This window comes from Colletotrichum chrysophilum, assembly GCF_026319265.1.
Source record: "Colletotrichum chrysophilum strain AFK26 chromosome Unknown scaffold_52, whole genome shotgun sequence".
Taxonomy (NCBI): Eukaryota; Fungi; Ascomycota; class Sordariomycetes; order Glomerellales; family Glomerellaceae; genus Colletotrichum; species Colletotrichum chrysophilum.
Window position 1 is genome coordinate 153,035 of NW_026517339.1, and position 20,871 is coordinate 173,905.

General features: G+C 55.4%; 4 protein-coding genes across 4 annotated transcripts; all 4 read left to right on the forward strand.

Moving 5' to 3' along the window:
• Nucleotides 1-4,587: 4,587 nt before the first annotated feature.
• COL26b_006817 (uncharacterized protein) lies at nt 4,588-5,451 on the forward strand (the record flags this gene model as incomplete). Its single annotated transcript, XM_053179628.1, has 1 exon — nt 4,588-5,451. One exon carries the CDS (start codon nt 4,588-4,590, stop codon nt 5,449-5,451), a length of 864 nt encoding a protein of 287 aa, XP_053036417.1.
• Nucleotides 5,452-11,056: 5,605 nt separating this feature from the next.
• On the forward strand, nt 11,057-13,349 carry COL26b_006818 (uncharacterized protein; the record flags this gene model as incomplete). Its single annotated transcript, XM_053179629.1, has 3 exons — nt 11,057-11,137; nt 11,194-11,373; nt 11,427-13,349. 3 exons carry the CDS (start codon nt 11,057-11,059, stop codon nt 13,347-13,349), a joined length of 2,184 nt encoding a protein of 727 aa, XP_053036418.1.
• Nucleotides 13,350-16,533: 3,184 nt separating this feature from the next.
• Nucleotides 16,534-17,953, forward strand: COL26b_006819 (uncharacterized protein; the record flags this gene model as incomplete). The annotated part of the gene is made up of 3 exons (XM_053179630.1): nt 16,534-16,561; nt 16,612-16,670; nt 16,748-17,953. 3 exons carry the CDS (start codon nt 16,534-16,536, stop codon nt 17,951-17,953), a joined length of 1,293 nt encoding a protein of 430 aa, XP_053036419.1.
• A 945-nt stretch (nt 17,954-18,898) lies between these two features.
• COL26b_006820 (uncharacterized protein) lies at nt 18,899-20,843 on the forward strand (the record flags this gene model as incomplete). The annotated part of the gene is made up of 7 exons (XM_053179631.1): nt 18,899-19,073; nt 19,126-19,238; nt 19,295-19,561; nt 19,627-19,778; nt 19,839-20,089; nt 20,148-20,578; nt 20,643-20,843. The coding sequence occupies 7 exons, from the start codon at nt 18,899-18,901 to the stop codon at nt 20,841-20,843; spliced, it is 1,590 nt and encodes a 529-aa protein (XP_053036420.1).
• Between the last annotated feature and the right edge of the window lie 28 nt (nt 20,844-20,871).

Genomic DNA, 20,871 nt, shown 5'->3' on the forward strand with positions numbered 1-20,871 from the left:
TCCATCCACCAGTCAGTCTGGCTTTCCCTCCTCCTGGCTCCCGGCTACATGTATACTCACTACGCACTACGCAGACGCAGTACATACACACATATCCATACAGCCATCTGCCATCTGCTACCGGCTCCGACATGCGAGACAACGTGCACCCCTCCCTGCCCACTCCCACCTGAACCATCCCTCCTTCGCCTCCCCAGTCAAATTTAGAGCGCTGCACGCTGCACATTGCTGCTGCTGCTGGGAGCTCTCTCGCTCGCTCGCAAGTCGCAACCACTCACTGTACACGCAGGCACAGGTACAGACAGACAGGCACACATACACACGCACGCACATACACCACCACCACCACATCCAAAGGGGGAGACGGGGAGGAAGCTGTCTTTATGATTTCCTTATTTTATTTTTCTGCCCGCTGTTGTCTTTGGCGATTGGCTTCTTGGCCACCACGGCCGCGGTTCCGTCCCGTCCACCTACCTAACCCAACCTAACCTAACCTACCTACCTATGTACCGTGCCGTACCTTACCTACTTTACTTTACTTATTCCATCAAGCCCGTACCTTGCCCGTTGATGATGTACTTCCCTCCCGTTCACTGACTCTTGTCTCCCCCACTGTCTTATTACGTTGTGGCTTCATACGTGCCTGGTTAATCTCACCCAGGGACACTCAGACCCAGCGCTACCATCGCTACCGCCTACCACGACCGCGTTGAACACGCCTCTCTGTCTGTCGCTCCGCGCCTCTCCCTCATCCTCCCACCAGACAGATATCTGCAGATTGACCATCGTCCATCGAGCTGCAGGCTATTGCGACTACGCCTGCTGCTCTCCATCTAACTACACAGGCACGGGCTGGTCAGCTCGAGCTCCCACTCACACTACCACCCGCTGTCTCTCCGCCCACAGACCGCGGGCTAGTCCTGGTCCTGTCGAGCCGACCAGACCAGGCCACGGTTCATAAACCACACACCCTTACTTACACCTTACACCACTCCTCGCTGTTCTCTGGCTCTCACACACACAGACGCGCGGAGAATTGTCGTCAGGCAGGGGATCGTGATGGCATAGCCCTCTACCCTTGATTAGCAGCCACTCTAAAGACGTGGACCAGGGTGTTCCCTGAGCTACCTGTCCCTCGTCCAGATCAACCCTGAACCACCCTAGCTTCATCTCAATTGCCCCCCTTCCCAGGCCCAGCACGCCTGTCTCCAGTCGCACAAAAACCGACCGGGAGCCACCGATCGACTGCTCCCAAAAAAAAAGTCTACGGGGCCCCTTCTCCAACATCCAGCCCTCGACAAATAACGCTCACTCTTCACTCCGGCCACCGAGAAAAGAGAGACAAATTCAGATCTCGGAGCGGGACAGACTTAATTTGTCTCTTCCCTCTCCCTTTTCTACACCTGCCTTCTCTCTCTCTCTCTCTCTCACGCTCTCTTTCTCTCTCATCAACCAATTCATCCAACTTCCCATCATCGACGACTGAACTGGCTGACACTTGGCCGCCGGTCCCAAGTATATTCACCTACCACCGCCTCCGCATCCCGTGCCTGAGGTTCCGCCGTGGTACATCCTGCAGCCGCCCGCAACACCCATCTTTCTCGACGAACCACCATCACCACCGCATGGTAGCTTCATTGGAGCCCGAAGCATTGTTGTGCGAGTATCACTCTGCAGCATCGTCGTCGTCGTCGTCTCACCGCAGTAGCTAGCAGCTGCATCCCTCCATCGCTCGCCTGTCGTTCTCTGGACCCGTCGATTCGGCATCCTCTCCGTGGCCTAGCCTTCTCGCGCGCCTCGCACACACGGGTCTCATCAGCACCCTTTTAAAGCCCTCTTGAGCTTGCCACCTTCGATTGTGAGAATCACGAACCGACCTCGGGGCCGTCGATCTTATTTGGAAAGGCAGAGACTTCTTGGAAAACCTATCCGCAGACAGATCGCTTCTCCCAAGCCACCGGCCATCTGTGCATCTTCGTTGCCGAGTTGAACCGAACACAACGGGGCCAACCACACCGAACGCCAAAGCGCATAACAGCAGCAGCTACACTGTCTTCCGACGCATTGAAGGGCAAGCAGCAGCATCTGGACTAATCAGCAATTCTCGCGGATTACCTTTTGGGAGACATCGACTTCACGGGAGGCAAAAGATTGGAAACGTTGGGCAAGAGAACCGGTCTTGTCTTGAAAGAGTCTGGGGAAACGGGCCGTCGTCTGGAATAAGACGCGGAGAGCCTCTCGACCTGGACGCTCGCTCAAGCCGGCATCACAACATCCATGCAAGCCACCAGCAGCGATTGCGATACGTCGTCTAACTCGCTCGGCCAGCGCCGAGGCATATCCGATCTGGCGCGATTCGCCCTCGACCTGACTTGGGCAACTTCTCCAAGAGCAGAGTTCGAAACTCCTGCTCAACCCAGAGACTACCCTTCTCCGCCCATGTCAGGGTCTCCTCCACTCCCGCCCAAAGCAAACCAAGAGGTTGGTGACCGAGGGCAACAACCGCATGGCAGCTATCCGTCCATCAACCCGCAAGATGCCTACAGGGGAGGACCGCCACCACCACCGACTACACAGCAGGGCGACGTCCGAGGACATCCCCCGCCGCAGACTCTCCCGCCGCCTCCAGCACGACCTTATCATACCGAGCAGCCAGACAGAATGGCCTACTCCTACCCCCGCCCTGACGACCACTTGCGAAATCCGCCATCCGGATACGCCCACATGGCAAGCCAGGCATTGCAACAACGGCCGCCGCCGTATATGCAAATGCCCGGCCCTCCGCCGCCTCCGTCCCAACACCAACACTACCCGGCACCGATGCCGCAGCAGCCTCCCCAGGAGAACGCCCCCTACACGTCTCCCAAGACGCAACGAAAGACAAAGGGCCATGTGGCATCAGCCTGCGTGCCATGTAAGAGAGCCCATCTTCGGTAAGGCGATCTTATTCCTCCCCTCCGCACAACGGCGCTGAAACGGGCCGGTATTGTCTTGATACGGCGACGCTAACATTTCTTAGATGTGACGGTATGTACGGCCCGCGGGCACTAATTTTTCCTTCGTTCTCGTTTTGCTATTTTCGCATCTTCATTCTCTTCTTGTTTTGGGATAGATATGCGATACCAATGGGAACCGCTGCAAGGGCACGGCACCGCGACCCGCGTGGGTGGGTGCGTGCATGCGGCTGGGAGGGGACTCACACTCTTCTTGGGTCCTCCGGGGGAAGGATAATTGACATCATTACCGGTCGTTGAGATTGCAGGTGTCATTTTAGACGCGGCATTAACCTAGCAGCTGGCCGGAGCGTGCGACACTCGACGCGGAGCAGGGATCAACCCCCGGACCTGAGACTGATCCTGAGGGGAAGACGATCCCGTTCGGGCGGATCATTCGCAGAAACTCGGACGGAAGTTGAGATGGTGGTTGCATGGCAATGGGATGGCGCCGCCGTCAACGTGAAGGTTGTCTGGTCTGGTCTGGTCCACGGCGTGTCCGTGGTTTTGGGTTTCTAGGACGAACGAGGAACGTTTGTCGTCGGCGTCATACCTACCAGCATCAGCGCCTTGACGGTTTATCTTCAGCTCCCATCCCAAGCAAGCAGCACCGTCAGCAGCGAACAGCCAAGGAATCTGGGAGCCGACTGACTGGCCACGGTGGCTAGGCTTTTGGTTCCTGATGCGCCGCCCGGCCGGCAGTTCGGCCCGGCCAGCTGGGAGACTGGCGGGTCACAGACCGGGCCCCCCGGGAGCGACCCTCGAACCCTCGAATCTTGATTACGGTTGGGATCTGGGTGAACTCGCCAATCGCAAGGCGGCAGGTTTTTGGTGTGGTTGCTATCGAACGCTATCGCGTGCGCCATGTCTGAAACAGAAGCGGAGGAGATTCCCCTTGAGCAGGAGTTCTTTTGGGTGGATTCCGCCAGCCGATCGCTGCTGTGTCTGTTGTGGTTCGCGGGATGATCCAAGTGGGTTGAGCTAGCGTGTCATTGACGTGTCGGATGCGACGCAGCAGGCGGATGGGGACAACGTCGTCCGCGCAAACGTCTAAGCCACGCGGGTTTACAGGCACGAGCAAGCGCTTCGCGTCTGGGGCATTTTGGAAGACGTCATGCGCGTCCTTCTGTCTTGCACTTGCAGCGATCATTCTTCATGGAGCGGTCGTCTTGCTTTTGAGTACTTACTCAGTTCGGTTTGCTGACTTGCGTGTTCGCGACAATTAGCTCAACGACCCTGCTCGCGATGCACGAGCAACGGCAAGGAAGACGCCTGCGTCGACGTGCAACACAAGAAGCGTGGCCGCCCACGCTTGAGGGATGACCGAGAGGGCCGGTACGGGCCCTCGACATATCCGCATCCGCAGGATGCAGCTGCAGCAAGGAGGCCGTTGAGTCTGTACTCTTCTGGCGGTCCCATCTCAGGGTACGATGACCCCATCCGACGTAGTCAGTCCTATCGCGTTCTAAAGTCTCAACCAAGCGAACCCCTTGCGCCTCGATACCTCGAACGGGCCTCGCCGGCTGATGCGAACCTCTACGCACCTCCCCTGTCCGCAGCGCCGGGTGCGCCTGAGCCGGTCGTGTATTTGACAATGGAATTGGATATTGCACGAGTTTCGCAGACATTTTCGGATGCTGTCGGCATCGTCAGCGTTCGAGGTCGAAAACTCTTCGACATCGTCGTGCCCTCGGAGCGAGAAAAGGTTCAGAGCCACCAACGGCAGATGCAGGACGAGCGGGCGAGGAAAGATCCAGTGTACCTGCCACCCATCTTCGGCCAGCACGAGCAGGAGCGTGTCTTCGAGTCGTTGCGGTTTGAGGCGGATGAGCTGTCGCGGTTCCAACTTGATCGTCAAGACTTCTTCGTCTTCGCATCGAGCGATGGCCAGCCCCGGTCGTTCTCGGTCCGCATGGGTCTTGCGAAGCGGGAGTCGATATACTTTATCGTGCTCCTACTGAACGCTGCGCCCAGATATCCGTATCCCTCACCTTCACCTCACGCCAGAGACATTCCGTACTCGTACCAGCAACAAGCTCCGCCGCCGCCACCACAGTCACAGACATATGCCCAACATACGCCGATATCTGCGACGTTTGAGCCTTCTCGGCCTCGGTTTGGCGAGAGCACACTTGCACCCCGGCCGTCTCCGGGACAGCCTCCGCACATGGCATCTGGACTGAGTCCAGGCGTCAGCCCTGGCATGCCATCATACGCGGCCTCACCTAGCCGTCCCGACTACGCTGTCGGGCCGTCATCCTACCAGATTCCCCGCAGTGAGTTACCGCCGACCACCCGGCCGCCGCAACCATCTTTCCAGCTCCCTCCGATCCGCGCTGGCCCGCATCAGCCTCCTCAACCGGAACCATCATGGCAAAGAGACGAGCGGTCCTCCGGTCGTGTCGACATCGGCGGCTTGCTTGAACAACCGGACCCGCAGCAGCGCCGTCCGCAATGATTGATGACTTCTTCCTCCGCCCTAGCGGTTCGTTGTCGATAATGATTCGCTTCTTTCCGGCCCGGTGCCTCCCCTCCGTCGCAGTGTCGATCGAGTCTCGTCCGGGTCGAGTTCCCTCTTCGTTGGTCCCTCTTGGCCACCTTTAAAACCATACGGGATGGGCGTCGTGCGTCCGTCTCTTGTACTTGTACCAAGCTTCGCTTCCTTCACCTTTCAAGACCATCGTTCCATTTTCCCCGGCGGTCACAAGCCGTCAAATGAGATACCACCTGTACAACCACTTTTTTCAGCCCGGCGGTCGTCATACATAACTGTCTGTTCTCTTGTTGTCTTTTTCCCAAATGTCCTTTGCGGAGGACAGTGTCGCATCCGTCGGTGGCGTTCGTTCTTGTTTTCAACCTCTCTGGGGGCTGTTTGGTTATCTGCATGAAAGATGTCGAAAGAGTTGTAGGAATATTCCGGCTGCTGTCCTGTTTTCCGGCAGTGGGTGATAAATGGTAGTGAATGATTTAGGGCGGTCATCATGCGTTGTTGTCTTCTTTCTCATGGGTTCTAGCCCCTTGTCGTTTGCTGTATTGAAAACAGAGGTGATCACCCGGTGCGTTTTGCCGGCCGTCTTGCATTTTGCTCTCGTGTCCGATATTGCGTGTTGGCTCCCCATCCAAGTCTTGCATGTTCCTTGCTGTCCAAGAGGAGTCCCCTGTTCGACCCTAGCCTTAGTCGTCCGTATCGTTCGAGTGCCGGAACCCCATGGAGGGGTGGTCGAAGGCGAAAGGGAATCCGAACTAGGCGGTCGGGTCGCCTCCTGTTCGTGTCCCTGGTTTCGGCCCGCGTGGTCGATACTGCTTGGTGCCGCTCGCTGCAAGCTGGCTGGCAATGGCTGAAGAGAAAATTCCTGGGGACGGCCCGTGTCGATGTTGATGATGCGGCCTGAGAGGCACACAAGTCCGTCCAGTGGATGAACGACGCGCGGACGGGAGGCGTCATCATCATCTAAGCCCCGGAATGTGGCCACACTTGAGAGGCGACAGTTGAGATCCTCCTTGTCCGACAACCACAAACTTTCGTCCTTCCGGTTCGATTCTCGAAAGAGGGGTCTAATGCGGCCAGACCGTGGGCGGGCGAGAGGAGGGGTGGGAGAGCGAGCGCTTTTTGAAGTTGGCCTTAATAATTGCGCAGTGTGCAGGGTCCGGGAAATGCGGAGCCCTGGGGACCGGAAGTGGGGGGTCAATGCGGCGAGACATCTACCGTCAAGGCCCGGTTGATGATCCCGAGGGCTTCGGACGGTGTCCACAGCTTGTTGCTGTACGTGGATGTTCCATGGTCCCGAGTGGAGGCTGATGTCCTTCTCGCCGTCGAAGTATGTGACCGTAATGTAGCATACTACCTCGAAAGGGTAGCCTCCATACGCGCAGCACTGGGCTGGGCTAGGCCAGGACGGAGGAGTAATGCAGGCGAGGGTGGGAACAACGCTGCGCAGAGACGGAAAAAGTGAAGGGAAAAGTGAAAGTGAGGGAAAGGAATGAACGTAGTAGAGCCAAGGGGGTGGAGGTACATAAGAGGGAGAAGCAGAGGAGAGAGACGAAAGGAGAAAGATTCTCCTGCGAGCAGGCCCGTAGATAATTTAACACCTGGTTCATAAGAGAGAGGGAAAAGGCTTTGGCCACTCACACGTAGTCCGCTGTCAAGTCTGTCAAAGCCCTTCATCCATTCAGTAGGCGCCCAGCCGGGCGGCCGGCGGATGCGGATGCGTGCGTCTAATGTACTCCATCGACGTGCGTGCCAGCCCAATGCAAGTGGTGCATGGCATGGCCAGCCCTCCTCCTCTGGCGTGGGTGGTGTGTGGTCATTTCGCGTGGCCCCTTGGACGAGCCCTTAGTGTAGAGTTGCATCCGCATTGGATGGTATAATCCGGGTCTGGTATTGGACTCATTCGAAGCGGGTTCACGCCTTGATATCCGCTCGCGTTTGCCGACGAACCATTTTACGCAAGATCCATGATCTGAATAGAAGGAAGCGAGAAGAGAGGCAGATGGGGCGATCTGGGAGCGAGATGGTTGAGCGACGACGGCTGTCTGGCTGGCTGCTCGGGAATGTCCCCTCGGAGACCCGTGGATGTTTCCTGTGAAGCTCGGGATGTGTTGGTCATGCCATTGGTTCAATATGTTGCCTGGCGGATTTCGTGTTTCCCATGTTCTTTCTGTGTTCCCTCCGTCGTGGCTGATTCTTGAAGTTCCGCATCTGTGTATGGGCCAGAACGGTAGTATATTATGGCGCAAGCTGATGGGCACATTCTCCGTTTTTTTGGGCGAGAAGAGCGTCGTCTGCAGATCGTTCCTCTGCTTGGGTAGCCGTGAAGTGGGAGCCATGCCCAACAAAGCAAGAAGCCGTGAAATGAAGCGGGACTGCGAGATGAGATGAGATTGAATGTGAGAAAGATGCGATGTTCAGGGGGACAGTGTGCGGGAGGTAGGGGGGAGCAACGTCGTCTTCTTGGGGAGTTGGGGGACCGTTAGTATTCGTACGTAGGTAGGTCAAGCCGTTTCTCACCTCGGTCTCCTCTGTTTATTACCCCAGAGCCAACCGAGAGCAAGGAGCGGAAAACGAACGAGGAAACGAAACGAAACAAAACGGATTTTAGCGGCGGGCGTGGGGCATTCCAGAGGAACCAGCCAGGGGGATGGGATGAAGACTGCAGGGGATGAGCCCTTTACGGTGGTGAAAAATCTCCGAGACGGAGCCGGACAGCCAGTTTGTGGCCCGAAGAGTTTTCGTTCGGTCATTGTGCATGCAGGGCGGGCGCTTGTCATTTCTGAATGCGGTAGTGCCCCCTTGAAGTCGCAAAGATGAGGAATCAGGGAGCTGTAATTGAGGCCTGCAAACCACGGTTGTCTGTCTCATGACTGACGTCGATGGGCAGAGAACTGAAGACTGCAGCGCCTTGGAATGAGGAGGATAGGGGGAGGTCGGGAAGACGAGATACCGTAATGTTCGCATTCGTCCGAGCAACGGAGACAGAATGCCAGAGTTGAAACGCTGACAGACACACTGGGAAAGCTGGTGGATGCGAGACGCTGGAAATGGCAAGAGGCGACAGGGGTCTGTAATTGTCTATTTGCTATTCGGGCATGGGCCGACGGCAAACACGAAGTCAAGTCTTGATTGAGCGAGCATAATGCGAAGCGGAAGAAGAAAATAAACGAAGACGAAGAGGAGGGGAAAAGGTTGAGAAAGAAAGAAAGAAAGAAAAGAGCAAAAAATATGGCTGGAAGAATGACCTGAAACAAAAGAGGCGCGGCCGAGAGATCTTCATGATGCTGGCTATTTCTGGGCTTCTGCCGTTTTGGTGTGTTCAACTCCAGCGCGCTAAGCTGCCCGGATGCCCTGAGGGGGAGGCGATGCTTGCTGAACTGGGCACCGTGGCACGTTATTCAGTTGGGGGTCGCACCTCCAACAGGAAAGGCGTCGAGCGTTAAGGTTGTTTCGAAACGGACCTCGCATGGCGAACACGTCCTGTGGCCGCCTGTTTGCCGGGGAAGGGAAATGAGGGAGGGGCGCCGGACGGTGGCGGTGCCGACCGCTGGACGTCGACCACACACGTGGGTTTGCCGGCCTGCTGCAGCGAGCGACATGCGCTATACGACTGCCCAAACAGCTTCATGTCGTCTTGCTCAGCGCCTGGCGAGTTGAACGAGATGAGGGAGGGTCTCTCTGGATGCTGCGTCGCTGGTGAGTCTTGTTGGGGAGTAGTGTGTGGCTTGCTGCGGACGGTGAAGCCCGCACCAGGAAGGCCAGGCCGCCAGACACGCGAGGGTGACGGCCCTGTTGGGGGCCAAGGTTGCCGTTAGACCACCTGTTAGTCGAGTCTGATAAGAGAGGGGCGATGTTGCGCTGCCGGTGGACGTTGGACGGTAGGTCGTCCTGCTACTGCAAGCATGGCATCATGAGATGGGGTGGGTGGGTGGACGGCAACTGAAATTTGCTTCTCAATCTCAACCCTTTTGCTGCTCTGGGCTCGAGCTTGACTGGTAGGGCCGTCTGCTCGACGTGCCGTTGCCGCCGCTGTCAGTCGTTTGAGCTGCGGATGCCGGTGCTGCCTCGGGCGTAGGGTTGCTGCCACGAATAGGCAGTCTTCTCTGCCTCTTGCTGTCCTGGCCCTCGACAACGACTTCTTCAGGTTTGGGGTCTCGGTGTGGGACGGGGGTAGTAGGTCTGGCCCTCTTAGCCTCTTCATGCTGCTCGTCTAGCTCGAGAAACATTTTGTCTGGAGATGGAGGCAAGCTACCACTGACGACTTGGTCGATGCCCCGTTTCTTTCTTGGTCGAGGAGACGATGGGCTTGCTCGAGGTGGCAGACGCATGTCTATCAAGCTATCGGCGAGAAAAGTGCGAGCAACACGGCGGCCGTCTGGGTCCTGGAGGTGAGATTCCGGCGTGGGCAGTCTTGAGCTCCGTCCGCTGCGTCCGCTAAGGCGGCTGTCAGACGTGACACCCAGCGGTGGACCCGATTGCATCAGGGACTCACCTTGTACTCGGCGGGTGGACGCGAGACGAGGTCGCCCCGGCCTCTGCTGTGGCTTCTGATTTGCCATCTTCGCACATTGTCAGGAACGATCTGGTGGGGGTATTTTAGTTGACGACTGGTGATCAGAGTTGTAGCAATTTCGGTAGTGCAGGTTGCAAGTCGTGGTGTTGCAACGCGGGCGTCCCGTCACCTTTGAACAAGAGGGCCGTCCGTGGCAGATCAGATGGGCGGCAGCCCAGGTTCAGAGGAAGCCTCGGGAGGCCAGAGGCCGTGCTGCTGGCGTAGAGCTCCGTTCGCGAATTTCATGCGAAATGCGGATTACCGAGATGTCTCGCAAGGAGCTGCATCATAAGGCCAAGAGCATCTGGTTGTGTGAGGCGTAGTTCTGTGGCTGCAGCATTGTGAGGTGCACTATGCGCCTGTCGAATGAATCGCGGAGGGGGAGGCAGAGTCATGGATACGAGATGTCTTGGAAAAGCCTGACGTCGTCAAAGGTTCCAACGATGCGTCGGTCAAACGGTGGCTTGGAATGACCAAGGATAGAAGACTTGTAGGTATTCGTACGAGCGAGCGCTGCATATGTCACGGCGAGGAAGACGTACAAAGTACGGATACGTACGGACGTCAAGCTGGGACGAAAGTAGCCCGGTTCTTGCCTGCATTGGCAGCATGGCCCCTGCAGTAGCAGGCAGGTTGAGGGAGCAAACCTTAAGTGGTTTTGCTGATTAAGGAATTGCTCACGTGATGACGCATCTGAAGACGCGACGTAGGCCCCACCCGGCCACGCTTCCAGGAGCTGTGGCCGAGGAAGGCAAGACACGACTGCACCGACCTACGACAGACAGGTGGACATGTAATTGCACTTGTGCAAGGCAAGGAAACACAGTCAGGAGATTGCCCATCTACAAATCGTGGAGCACTCGTGGGGATTCCGTCCTCGCCTCACTTCCATCGCTGCGAATACTGGACGCCACCGCGAATACCACCAGAATACCACACCACACCTCCCCGTCTCAGTTCAATGCCCGCACCTACAAGACCCAACCTCCCGCGCTAGATCGAGAGGAAATCTCCGACGTGATGGATACCGATTCCCCTGTCGGCACGAAACGAAAGGCGGAGGAAGATCCCGATGAGTCTCGTGCGCCCCGCCGCATTCGCGTGAGCTGCACTTTTGCGCCTCGTTTGATGTGTCATTTTCTAAACCCCGCTGCTAGGCCCTTGACCCCAACGTCGTCAACAAAATCGCTGCTGGAGAGATCATCGTCGCTCCCGTCAATGCCCTGAAGGAGCTGATTGAGAATGCCGTCGATGCAGGCGCCACCTCAGTAGAGGTCCTTGTCAAGGAGGGCGGCCTCAAACTTCTGCAGATCACCGACAACGGCTGTGGTATCCAAGTAAGCTCAGCTCCGCATCTTTGACCCTCAAGCTTGCTCTGACCTCTGTCCAGAAAGGCGACCTGGAGATTCTCTGCGAGCGTCACACCACTTCCAAAATTACCTCATTCGAGGACCTCACCTCCATCGCCACATATGGCTTCCGAGGCGAGGCACTAGCAAGTATTAGCCACATCGCACACCTCTCCGTCACCACCAAAACCAGTGATTCCAACTGCGCATGGCGTGCTCATTACCTCGATGGCAAGCTGGCGCCCGCCAAACCCGGTCAGCCCGCCGACCCAAAGCCAACCGCCGGTCGCCAGGGCACCCAGATCAGTGTCGAAGACCTGTTCTTCAACGTCCCGACCCGTAGAAGAGCTTTCAGATCCCCCGCCGAAGAGTACAACAAAATCATTGACGTCGTGGGCCGCTACGCCATCCACTGCAAGGGAGTGGGCTTCTCCTGTAAGAAGCATGGCGAGTCGGGCACAAGCATCTCCATACAAGCACTTGCCACCGAGGTCGATCGCATTCGCCAGATCTATGGATCAAGCGTTGCCAACGAGTTGATGGAGTTTGACACCTCTGAAGACCGCTGGGGTTTCAAAGCGAACGGCTGGGCAACAAATGCCAACTATCACATCAAGAAGACTACTCTACTCCTCTTCATCAATCACCGGTCCGTGGACTCTAGCAATATCAAGAAGGCCCTTGAGCAGTTGTACGCCACATTTCTGCCAAAGGGAGGCCGCCCCTTCATCTACCTCAGCCTGGAGATTGACCCTTCCCGCGTCGATGTCAATGTGCATCCCACCAAAAGGGAAGTGCACTTCCTCAACGAGGATGACATCATCCAGTCCATCTGTGAACACATCCGGTCGAAACTCGCTGAGGTGGACACAAGCCGCACCTTCATGACACAGAGCCTGCTGCCAGGTAGCCAGCTGATGCACATATCGAACCAGGAGGAAACTGAAGGCAGCCCAAGTACCCCGGACAAACAAACGCCAGGCTCCAAACGGCCACGAAGGAACTCCAACAACCTCGTCCGTACCGATACAAGCTTGCGCAAAATTACCAGCATGCTCCCTGCTGCAGCAGTTGCTGCAACACCATCCAAAGCGCCGCCATCCGCCGGTGAGAGTGCGTTGTCCGTCTCAGAAAACATTCAGTATGAGATTGTGAATAAGCCTTTCGCTCAGATGAAGCTTACTAGCGTCAAAGAGCTTCGTGCCGAGGTCAGAGAAGACATGCACAATGACCTCACCGAAATATTTGCCAACCACACTTTCGTCGGTGTCGTCGACGAGCGGCGGCGCTTAGCAGCTATCCAGGGCGGCGTGAAGCTGTACTTGATTGACTATGGCCGCGCTTGTTTCGAGTACTGCTATCAAGTCGGCCTCACCGACTTTGGCAACTTCGGCACAATCCGCTTCACTCCCCCGCTTGACCTACGAGAGGTCCTTCGTATTGGAGCCGAGATGGAGAAGAACAACGTCGAGTCAGAGGAAGAAGACTTTGACGTGGATGTGGTCGTCGAAAAGGTCGCCGCACAGCTTATTGAGCGGCGTGAGATGATTGGCGAATACTTTTCCCTCGAAGTCAGCCCTGCGGGAGAGCTACTCAGCATTCCCCTTTTGATCAAGGGTTACACTCCGCCTATGGTCAAGCTGCCCCGCTTCCTGCTCCGCCTTGGGCCATGCGTCAACTGGAATGACGAGAAGCCGTGCTTTGAGCTCTTTTTGAAGGAGCTTGCGACCTTTTACGTGCCCGAGCAGCTGCCGCCAACCATCGGAGGCGCCGAGGACAACGAGGAGACGGCGAACATGGACGAGGAGATCGCAATGCGGCGGAGAAATGTGCGTTGGGCCGTCGAGCATATCTTCTTTCCAGCCTTCAAGGCGCGGTTAGTTGCGACAACATCGATGATGAAGGCGGCTGTGTTGGAGGTTGCTGATCTAAAGGGGTTGTATCGCGTATTTGAGCGATGTTGATGAGCATTTGGGATGAGCTTGACATGATGAGTGTAACTACTGGCACCTACTAACGAATATAACCTGGAGCTTGAGAGCTGCGAATGATCATGCTTTCTGAAGCTCCCCAGTCACACATGACACCGCCTTCCACTTCTACGCGTTGGAGCTGTAAACCTTCTCGTGGTTGGAATCCCACTAGTACCCTCAATTGACTTCTGCGTTGACTCTGTCCTTTGGATTGTGCACACGTGCAAGTTCCCACCATCCGAGACCGGGCATGCGTTTCCGTCGCAACAGAAAGCCGTACGTAAGGACCATGCAGAATTACACCCCGGCGGTCGCCAACTTCGTAGCTGAGCGAGACCGCTCCTAATGACATTTCATCAACCCAGCTCAGCCGCGTTATTTCCTGTCCCTCTCGCGTTCACAGCCGAGGCCTCATGCCGCGCGCCTTCCCCGCTCACACCACTGAAGTGCGACACTGGGGTGTACTGTGGGACAGGAGACATCGAGACGGGTCGCTGCTGGGCGTTTTGTTGGTTCCAGCCTTTGGCCTGGCCGTCGGGACCTGTAGGTTGCTGGACCGGAGATGTGGTGGCATATGGCTGGATCGCAGGCTGGCTGGTTTCGGGTGCGTTCGTTGGAGCAGGTGGCTCGTTTGTGCGGGCTCCCCTTCTTCGACGGACGATGAGCCAGACGACGACGCACACTGCGAGGGCAATGACTGCGACGCCGCCCACGACTCCGCCGACGATGGCGCCGGTGTTGCTGTGAGACTCATTCGAAGCGGAGGACGATGCCTCCGGTGTGGTTGAGGCAAGGGCTGAGGATGGCGAAGAGTCGGATGCAGAAGTTGTTGTCGGGTCTGAGGGCCTCGAAACATATTCAACAACCGTCACAGTACGTGTCGGAACCGGCGAGACCACACTTGACATTACGAACGCTGTCCTTGACGTGCCAACCGCCCAGTCGTCGTTGTAGCAACCTTTCAATGTCGCGTATGTGGAGGACACCCATTTGCTGTAAGTTACACATCGTGGCGAATAACCACCATAGGTCACCGTGCTAAAAGGAAATTTCCCTGCCGCATTAGCATCTGGCCATTCCCAATCATCGCACGCCATATCCAAACTAGAGAAGGGCGCAGGAGACTTGGTGATACATACCAACACCGAGTTGCGATTCCTATCGAAGAGCCAGACCGACATTGAGTCGCCGTGCCATCGTAGCATGCGGTTACTGGGTTGCTGGAGGACCCGCATCCGAACCACGAACCGGAGGTCTGACAGGGAGCCGACGATGGGCATATGTAAGGGCTCGCGGCTGTGTGATGGTTGGTAGCTGACGTTTAGAATTTACTTTGGATGGGTACACTCTTACTCGAGTAAAGATCACGCACGACACCGCAAGTCAATGAAAGGTCTCTGGGAGCTAATGCGGCGTTTCTGAACCGCACTCGTGGTGCAGGTGTTGGGACTGGAGAGATGCCGTCGCCAGAGGGGTTGCCATGTGTAGTGGTGTGGTAACCACCAAATTCTTCCATCGTGATGCAAGTGAGCTGGAGTTTCGAGGCGTTGGATAGCCCCTTAATGCGACGTAGTTCTGCGCAGTGGCCAGAGTGGAACGAGACAGTGATGCAGACCTGGGTTCATGGGCCAGCAAAGATTGAGGGAAACCCAACTATCTAAATAACTTCTCTCATCGCCAAGTTGACTGCGGCTGATATTTTGTCTCGGAAATAGATCCCTCCATTTCATGTTTGCAGTTCTTCAGGGTTTCGCACAACATCGCATTCATACGTGGCTTAGGCTCGGCGGGTAGTCTCTAGACTGAGCGGCTCAACGCCCAACTCAAAGACAACTCAAATGCCATGCCCCAGTAACGTCCAATGCCCAGATCAAGAAGATAAGACAAACCCGCCTAGGACCCAAGCAGACAGGCATCCGAGGGAGGTACAACCAGCCACTCGGAGCCACTCCAATTTTTGGCGCGGAATCAGGCCGCAAGTCGTGCGTGGGCGGCAAGCGGCAAGCGGCCGCCAATAAGATATGCCTTGAAACCCATTTCTCGAGAGCAATGATTGGGTCGAAGTCACGGTAAAACCAGCTGAGCCGCAAAACCTTCCCTGAATGCCTTCGAGACTCCTCGCAAGGCTGAGTCGAGTGGGCAACATTCCGGTCGCGTGAGCTGTCTCGGTTGCCTTACGCCACCTCGCCCGTTGTGAACGTTGACTAGTTACTTCCCCTTGCGGAAGCCGCATGTGGTATCTAAAGGCGAGAGAATTGGCTGATACTGAGAGGAAGGACAGTTGGGAAACTTGACACTAGCTTATGTTGCTACAGATTTCGAAACATCACTCTGTGGAAGCCTTGGGACAGATGAGTGGCAGACTGCATGGCTTTCGCGTATGTGCGGAATGGCTGCGTCTAACTTGACTTGGTTGTGTCGCAGTACTAAGGTTGTTGAACTTGACCAACCGACTTGAAGCTACAGGCTTCTTGTTAATCTTGCAGGAGCAAGATAGGTAAGAGACATGCCGGCGCAGCAAAGACCCCTGGAGTCAAGTGCTTGGACCGACTTATCAAGACTGATATCTTCTGGGTAAAAACATCAAAGTACCTGAGTCGGGACTTTCCGAATCAGCGAGCAACCTTCTCAGTGTTGCCTGAAAGACCATCGCATGATCAAGTCAAGCTGTAAGAGACGCATCTTTGTGTTGCATGTAAGATCAGAGTGGAGTAAGCACTGATCTCAACTTCAACACCAACCATATCAGCCAAAACCATCTGATTCATCGGAAAGTCCTGTCGTTCTCGAACGACACAGTCGCCTTCACACGGGAGTCGTCGGCACGATGAGGAGCCGAGGACTTCGGCCCCGGACGCACCCCCTGCACCTGGACAGTGGTGCAATTCGGAGAAGCAGACCCACTTGGGGTAAGGAGACTCACATCCCCGCATCCGGATGAGGCAGCTGGGGATTTAAAAGCCCGTATCAGCATCCCTGCGAGGGATTGGGGAAATTGCACCATGTGGAGGACCGAGGCGGCGGGGAATCGTGCTGTTCTGGCAAATAGACGAACCGGGTTGGTCACGGGGTAAAGCCGTGTCACCAAGAACATCGTGGCTTATTCCTGCGTCTTGTTGGTGGGATGGCGAAAGGTCTGCATGAGGAGACCGTTCAAATTCAGTAACCCGTCATAATGGATCGGACGTTTAGTCTCGCTGAGGGTATGTGGCCGCGATCGCTCAGATTCTGAAACCTTGCTAACTTGCTGCAGTGCAGAAGCACCAGACTGTTGACGACTGCTGGATTGCACTGCACGGCAAAGTGTATGATGTGAGAACATGGAATTAATAACACTTCTGGACATTTTAGCGCCAGCAAGAATGAGATTGCTGACTTGGTTCTGGCAGATCACCGCGTTCCTCGCCGTCCATCCCGGCGGCAAGGCGATTCTCCTGAAGAACGCGGGCAAAGATGCGTCTGACGCTTTTGATTCGTTCCATCCCGTTGAGATCATCGATGAGTATCTCAAAAAAGACCAGATTGTCGGAAGTTTTACGGCGGAACAGATGGAGAAGACTTCAGGTAGCGAAGGCTCTTCCAATGGATCATCAGAGTCCGCATCTCAGGGGCTCGAACCAGCAGTCCCCCCAGTATCACAAATTCTCAGCATATCAGAGATGGAGCACTATGCGATGAAAAAGCTGAGCCCAAAGGCCATCTCATACTACGCGTCCGGCACCGACGACGAAGTGACGAAAATCGGAAACGGCACCATCTTCAGGTCCATCCTCCTGAGGCCGCGCGTGTTTGTCGACTGCACACGGTGCTCATTATCAACCACTATCCTCGGCAACAAAGTCGGCATGCCAATCTACGTGTCTCCCGCCGCCATGGCAAAACTTGCACATCCGGTGGGCGAAGCAGGTATCGCAGCAGCCTGCTCAAAATTCCAGGCGCTCCAGATCATCAGCAAGAACGCCTCAATGTCTCCCTCGGCAATCGTCAAAGCAGGCCCAGACGCGACTTTCGCCTGGCAGCTGTATGTTCTGAAAGACATTGAGGCCACCGAGAGAACGCTGGCTCAGATTCGCGCCATCCCGCAAATCAAGTTCATCGTGCTCACCCTCGACGCGCCCTTCCCCGGGAAACGAGAGGCCGACGAACGGTTCAAGATGGCCGAGGTCGCGGGGGGAGCGCCGCCTCAGGTTTGGGGCACGGAGTCGGGGCTGACGTGGAAGAAAACCTTGGAGTGGCTCAGCAAGCACACGTCGCTCCCGATTGTTCTGAAGGGGATCCAGACGCACGAAGATGCGTATGCGGCTACGCTGTTCCCGAGTGTCAAGGGCATCATCATCTCCAACCACGGCGGACGCGCGCTGGACACCACGATGACGCCGGTTCAAGTATTGCTGGAAATACGCAAGTTTTGTCCGCAGGTGTTTGACAAGATCGATGTGTTGATCGACGGAGGTGTCAAGAGAGGAACGGACGTTGTCAAGGCTCTGGCTCTGGGGGCTAAGGGTGTCGGAATTGGCCGAGCCGCGCTTTATAGCTTGGCTGTTGGAGGTCAGGCGGGAGTTGAGAGGGCATTGCAAAGTGAGTTCCCTTCGTAAACAAGGACCTTTTTTATGAAAGATACTGACGAGGTGTTGTGCAGTTCTTGCAGATGAAACAGTCACTGCAATGAGGTTGCTCGGGGTAGAGCGTGTTGATCAACTTAATCCAAGACATGTGAGTTGTATTTCTATTGGGTTTGAAAGTAACACACTAACACTGGGGCTCTCAGATCAACACAGATGGACTACAGGCACAGCTATTCAGCGGAAGTTCTGGCCTCGAGGAGGTAGAAAGAGAATTGAGGCCTAAACTGTGAAGGATGTTCGAAAGGAGACTCTCAAACCTGTAGTCGTAATTTGTATGTAGAAACCGGACTACTCAACTGGTACCTACAGAATAAAGAAATGATGCATGTCGCCATATCGCAACAGATGCAAGGTGAATAAGGGCTGGAGGCCTGCATACGACCTCAGCAACAACAGGCCAAGTTCTCAGAAAATCATACCAAACAACTCGCCACTTTGGAGGCTCAAGTTCCACATGATCTCAATGGAGCTCAAATGAATGGCAAAGGCCCATATCCACAGCTGCATGGTTGGCTCACCACCCAGAAAACGGCTAGTTTAGACTGAAACCAAGTGGTGCGATAGACCACAGCCCCGTAGTTCCCTTCAAACAGAGCGAGGATTTATAAACCCGTGTGGGACTGAGTCGCACGCGCACCGGAGAGTCTCCGGGGATGCAAATCTGGGGCCCCAACTTCTTACAGGGAGCCAGCTGGGGGCGGAATTGGCCGGAGATGGTTCCAAACACCTGGGCCTATTTAGAGGAGTCGCGTCCCAACTTTTGAAGCACCCATGCGCCAGTGTCGAGGGCAATTGCGTTCGATTCCAACTTCCGTTGTCTGGCTTCCCGTCCTCGGAAAAGTTTGTATCTTTTCTTCCGTTATTCAAGTCAATTGACGGATTGAAGAACGGCGGTCGATTTCGTAGCTGAGCATGATGGACCGAGATCGGGCAAAGGACGACGCTGTCCTCAAGCATATTGACGATGCGGACACGGGCGCCGACACATACGCGGCCATCATGGCGACGCAAAAACCTGATCCTCGAGGACCTGGATATATGAAGCTGTATCTTCTGGCCTCAATGGTGTTCCTCTGTTCAACCATGAACGGTATGTGGAGCTACGTGAAATTTAAACCTACATTACTGACAACTTTTCGAAGGCTTTGACAGTTCTCTGATGGGTTCCATCAACGCACTGCCCAACTACACCGCGTATTTCGGATTACCTTCCAATGGCAACACAAGCACGGGCATAGTCTTTGCTATCTTCCAGGTACGTATGATTGGTGATGTCTTCCAGTACGCAGGTAGTCTAACGTTTGATCACAGGTCGGCCAGATGTGCGGCGCCCTCTTCATCTGGATGGCAGACTGGTACGGCAGAACATGGCACATCTTCTTTGGCTGCTTGGGAGTTTGCATTGGAACCATCGTGACTTCCTTAGCCACCAGTCTTCCCATGTTCATCGGCGGTCGGTTCATCTTGTCTTTCGCAGCAACCTGCGCCCATACCTCAGCGCCTCTGTATCTGGTCGAGATCTCCCCTGCCGCGTACCGAGGTACGATCGCGGGCATGTACAACACCTTCTACAACGTGGTACGTAGACTCTTCATAAGAGATGGTAGTCAAAAGATGGTTGGCCCTAATGTACGACATGACAGGGCTCGATCTTGGCGACGTCAGCAGTCTACGCATGCCACTTGCACCTTGGCGACAAGAGGGACTTGGATTGGAGAATTCCGCTTTGGCTGCAGATGGTCTGTCCTGGACTGGTCTGTCTGCTGATCAAATTCTTCCCGGAGTCTCCGCGTTGGTAAGTATCGATCCTTGCTCTTTCCTTCGCCTTATACAGCGGTTTTTCTAACATGGGCAGGCTTGTTGCGAAGGATCGCCATGACGAAGCGAAGAACATCATCGCGACCTACCACACCAATGGCGATCTCGACCACCCTCTCGTCGACTTGCAAATGAAAGAGATGATCAACTCAGTTGACCCGGCACACGTTCCATCATGGAGGGACCTATTCGATCTGAGGGTTCTTGTCGAGACTCGCTCCAGCCGGTACCGACTGATGCTCAACGTTGCGTTCTCATGGTTTGGGCAATTCAGCGGAAATAACATCAGTAAGCCCATGAACCTTACCCTTGAAGATGATCAAAGCTGATACCCGGCCTCTTTTAGTCTCGTATTATCTCCCGATCATGCTTTCCGGCGTGGGTATCACCGATACCAACACAAAGCTGATTTTGAACATCGTGTACTCCGTCATTGGATGGGTCTTCTCCACCGCTGGATCTCGTTTGCATGACGTTGTCGGCCGCCGAAAGATGCTTATCACCACCACCGCAGGCATGACCGTCTGTTTGGCCATTGTTGCTGGCTGCTCCGCCGGCTACACTGATTATGGCAACACAACTGCATCCACCGTCAGCATCGTCTTCATTTTCGTCTTCGGCGTCGTCTTCTCCGCGGGTTTCACGCCCATGCAGCCCATCTACCCGGCTGAAGTGGTCAGCAACAAGATGCGAGCCAAGGCAATGGGCACATTCAAGCTAACGGCTGGCGCTGCCGGTTTTCTCAACACGTTTGTTGGACCGATTGCTCTCTCCAGCGTGAGTCTTCCTAACCCTTTCATGATTGGGGGTAATCGAGTGAGATGCTGACGTATCTGAACAGATTGGCTACTGGTTCTACGTCTTCTTTGTGGCGTGGGATAGTTTCGAAATCGCCTTCATGTACTTCTTCTTCGTTGAAACTAAAGGCTTCACGCTGGAAGAGTTGGACGAGATATTTGAAGCTAAAAATCCAAGGGATGCATCTCTGCAGGCGAAGAAGCGGCAGACACAGATCATGAGGGAAGGTGCAGGGCCCGCTTAGGCTTTGGAAAAGAATCCATGCGGAAAGC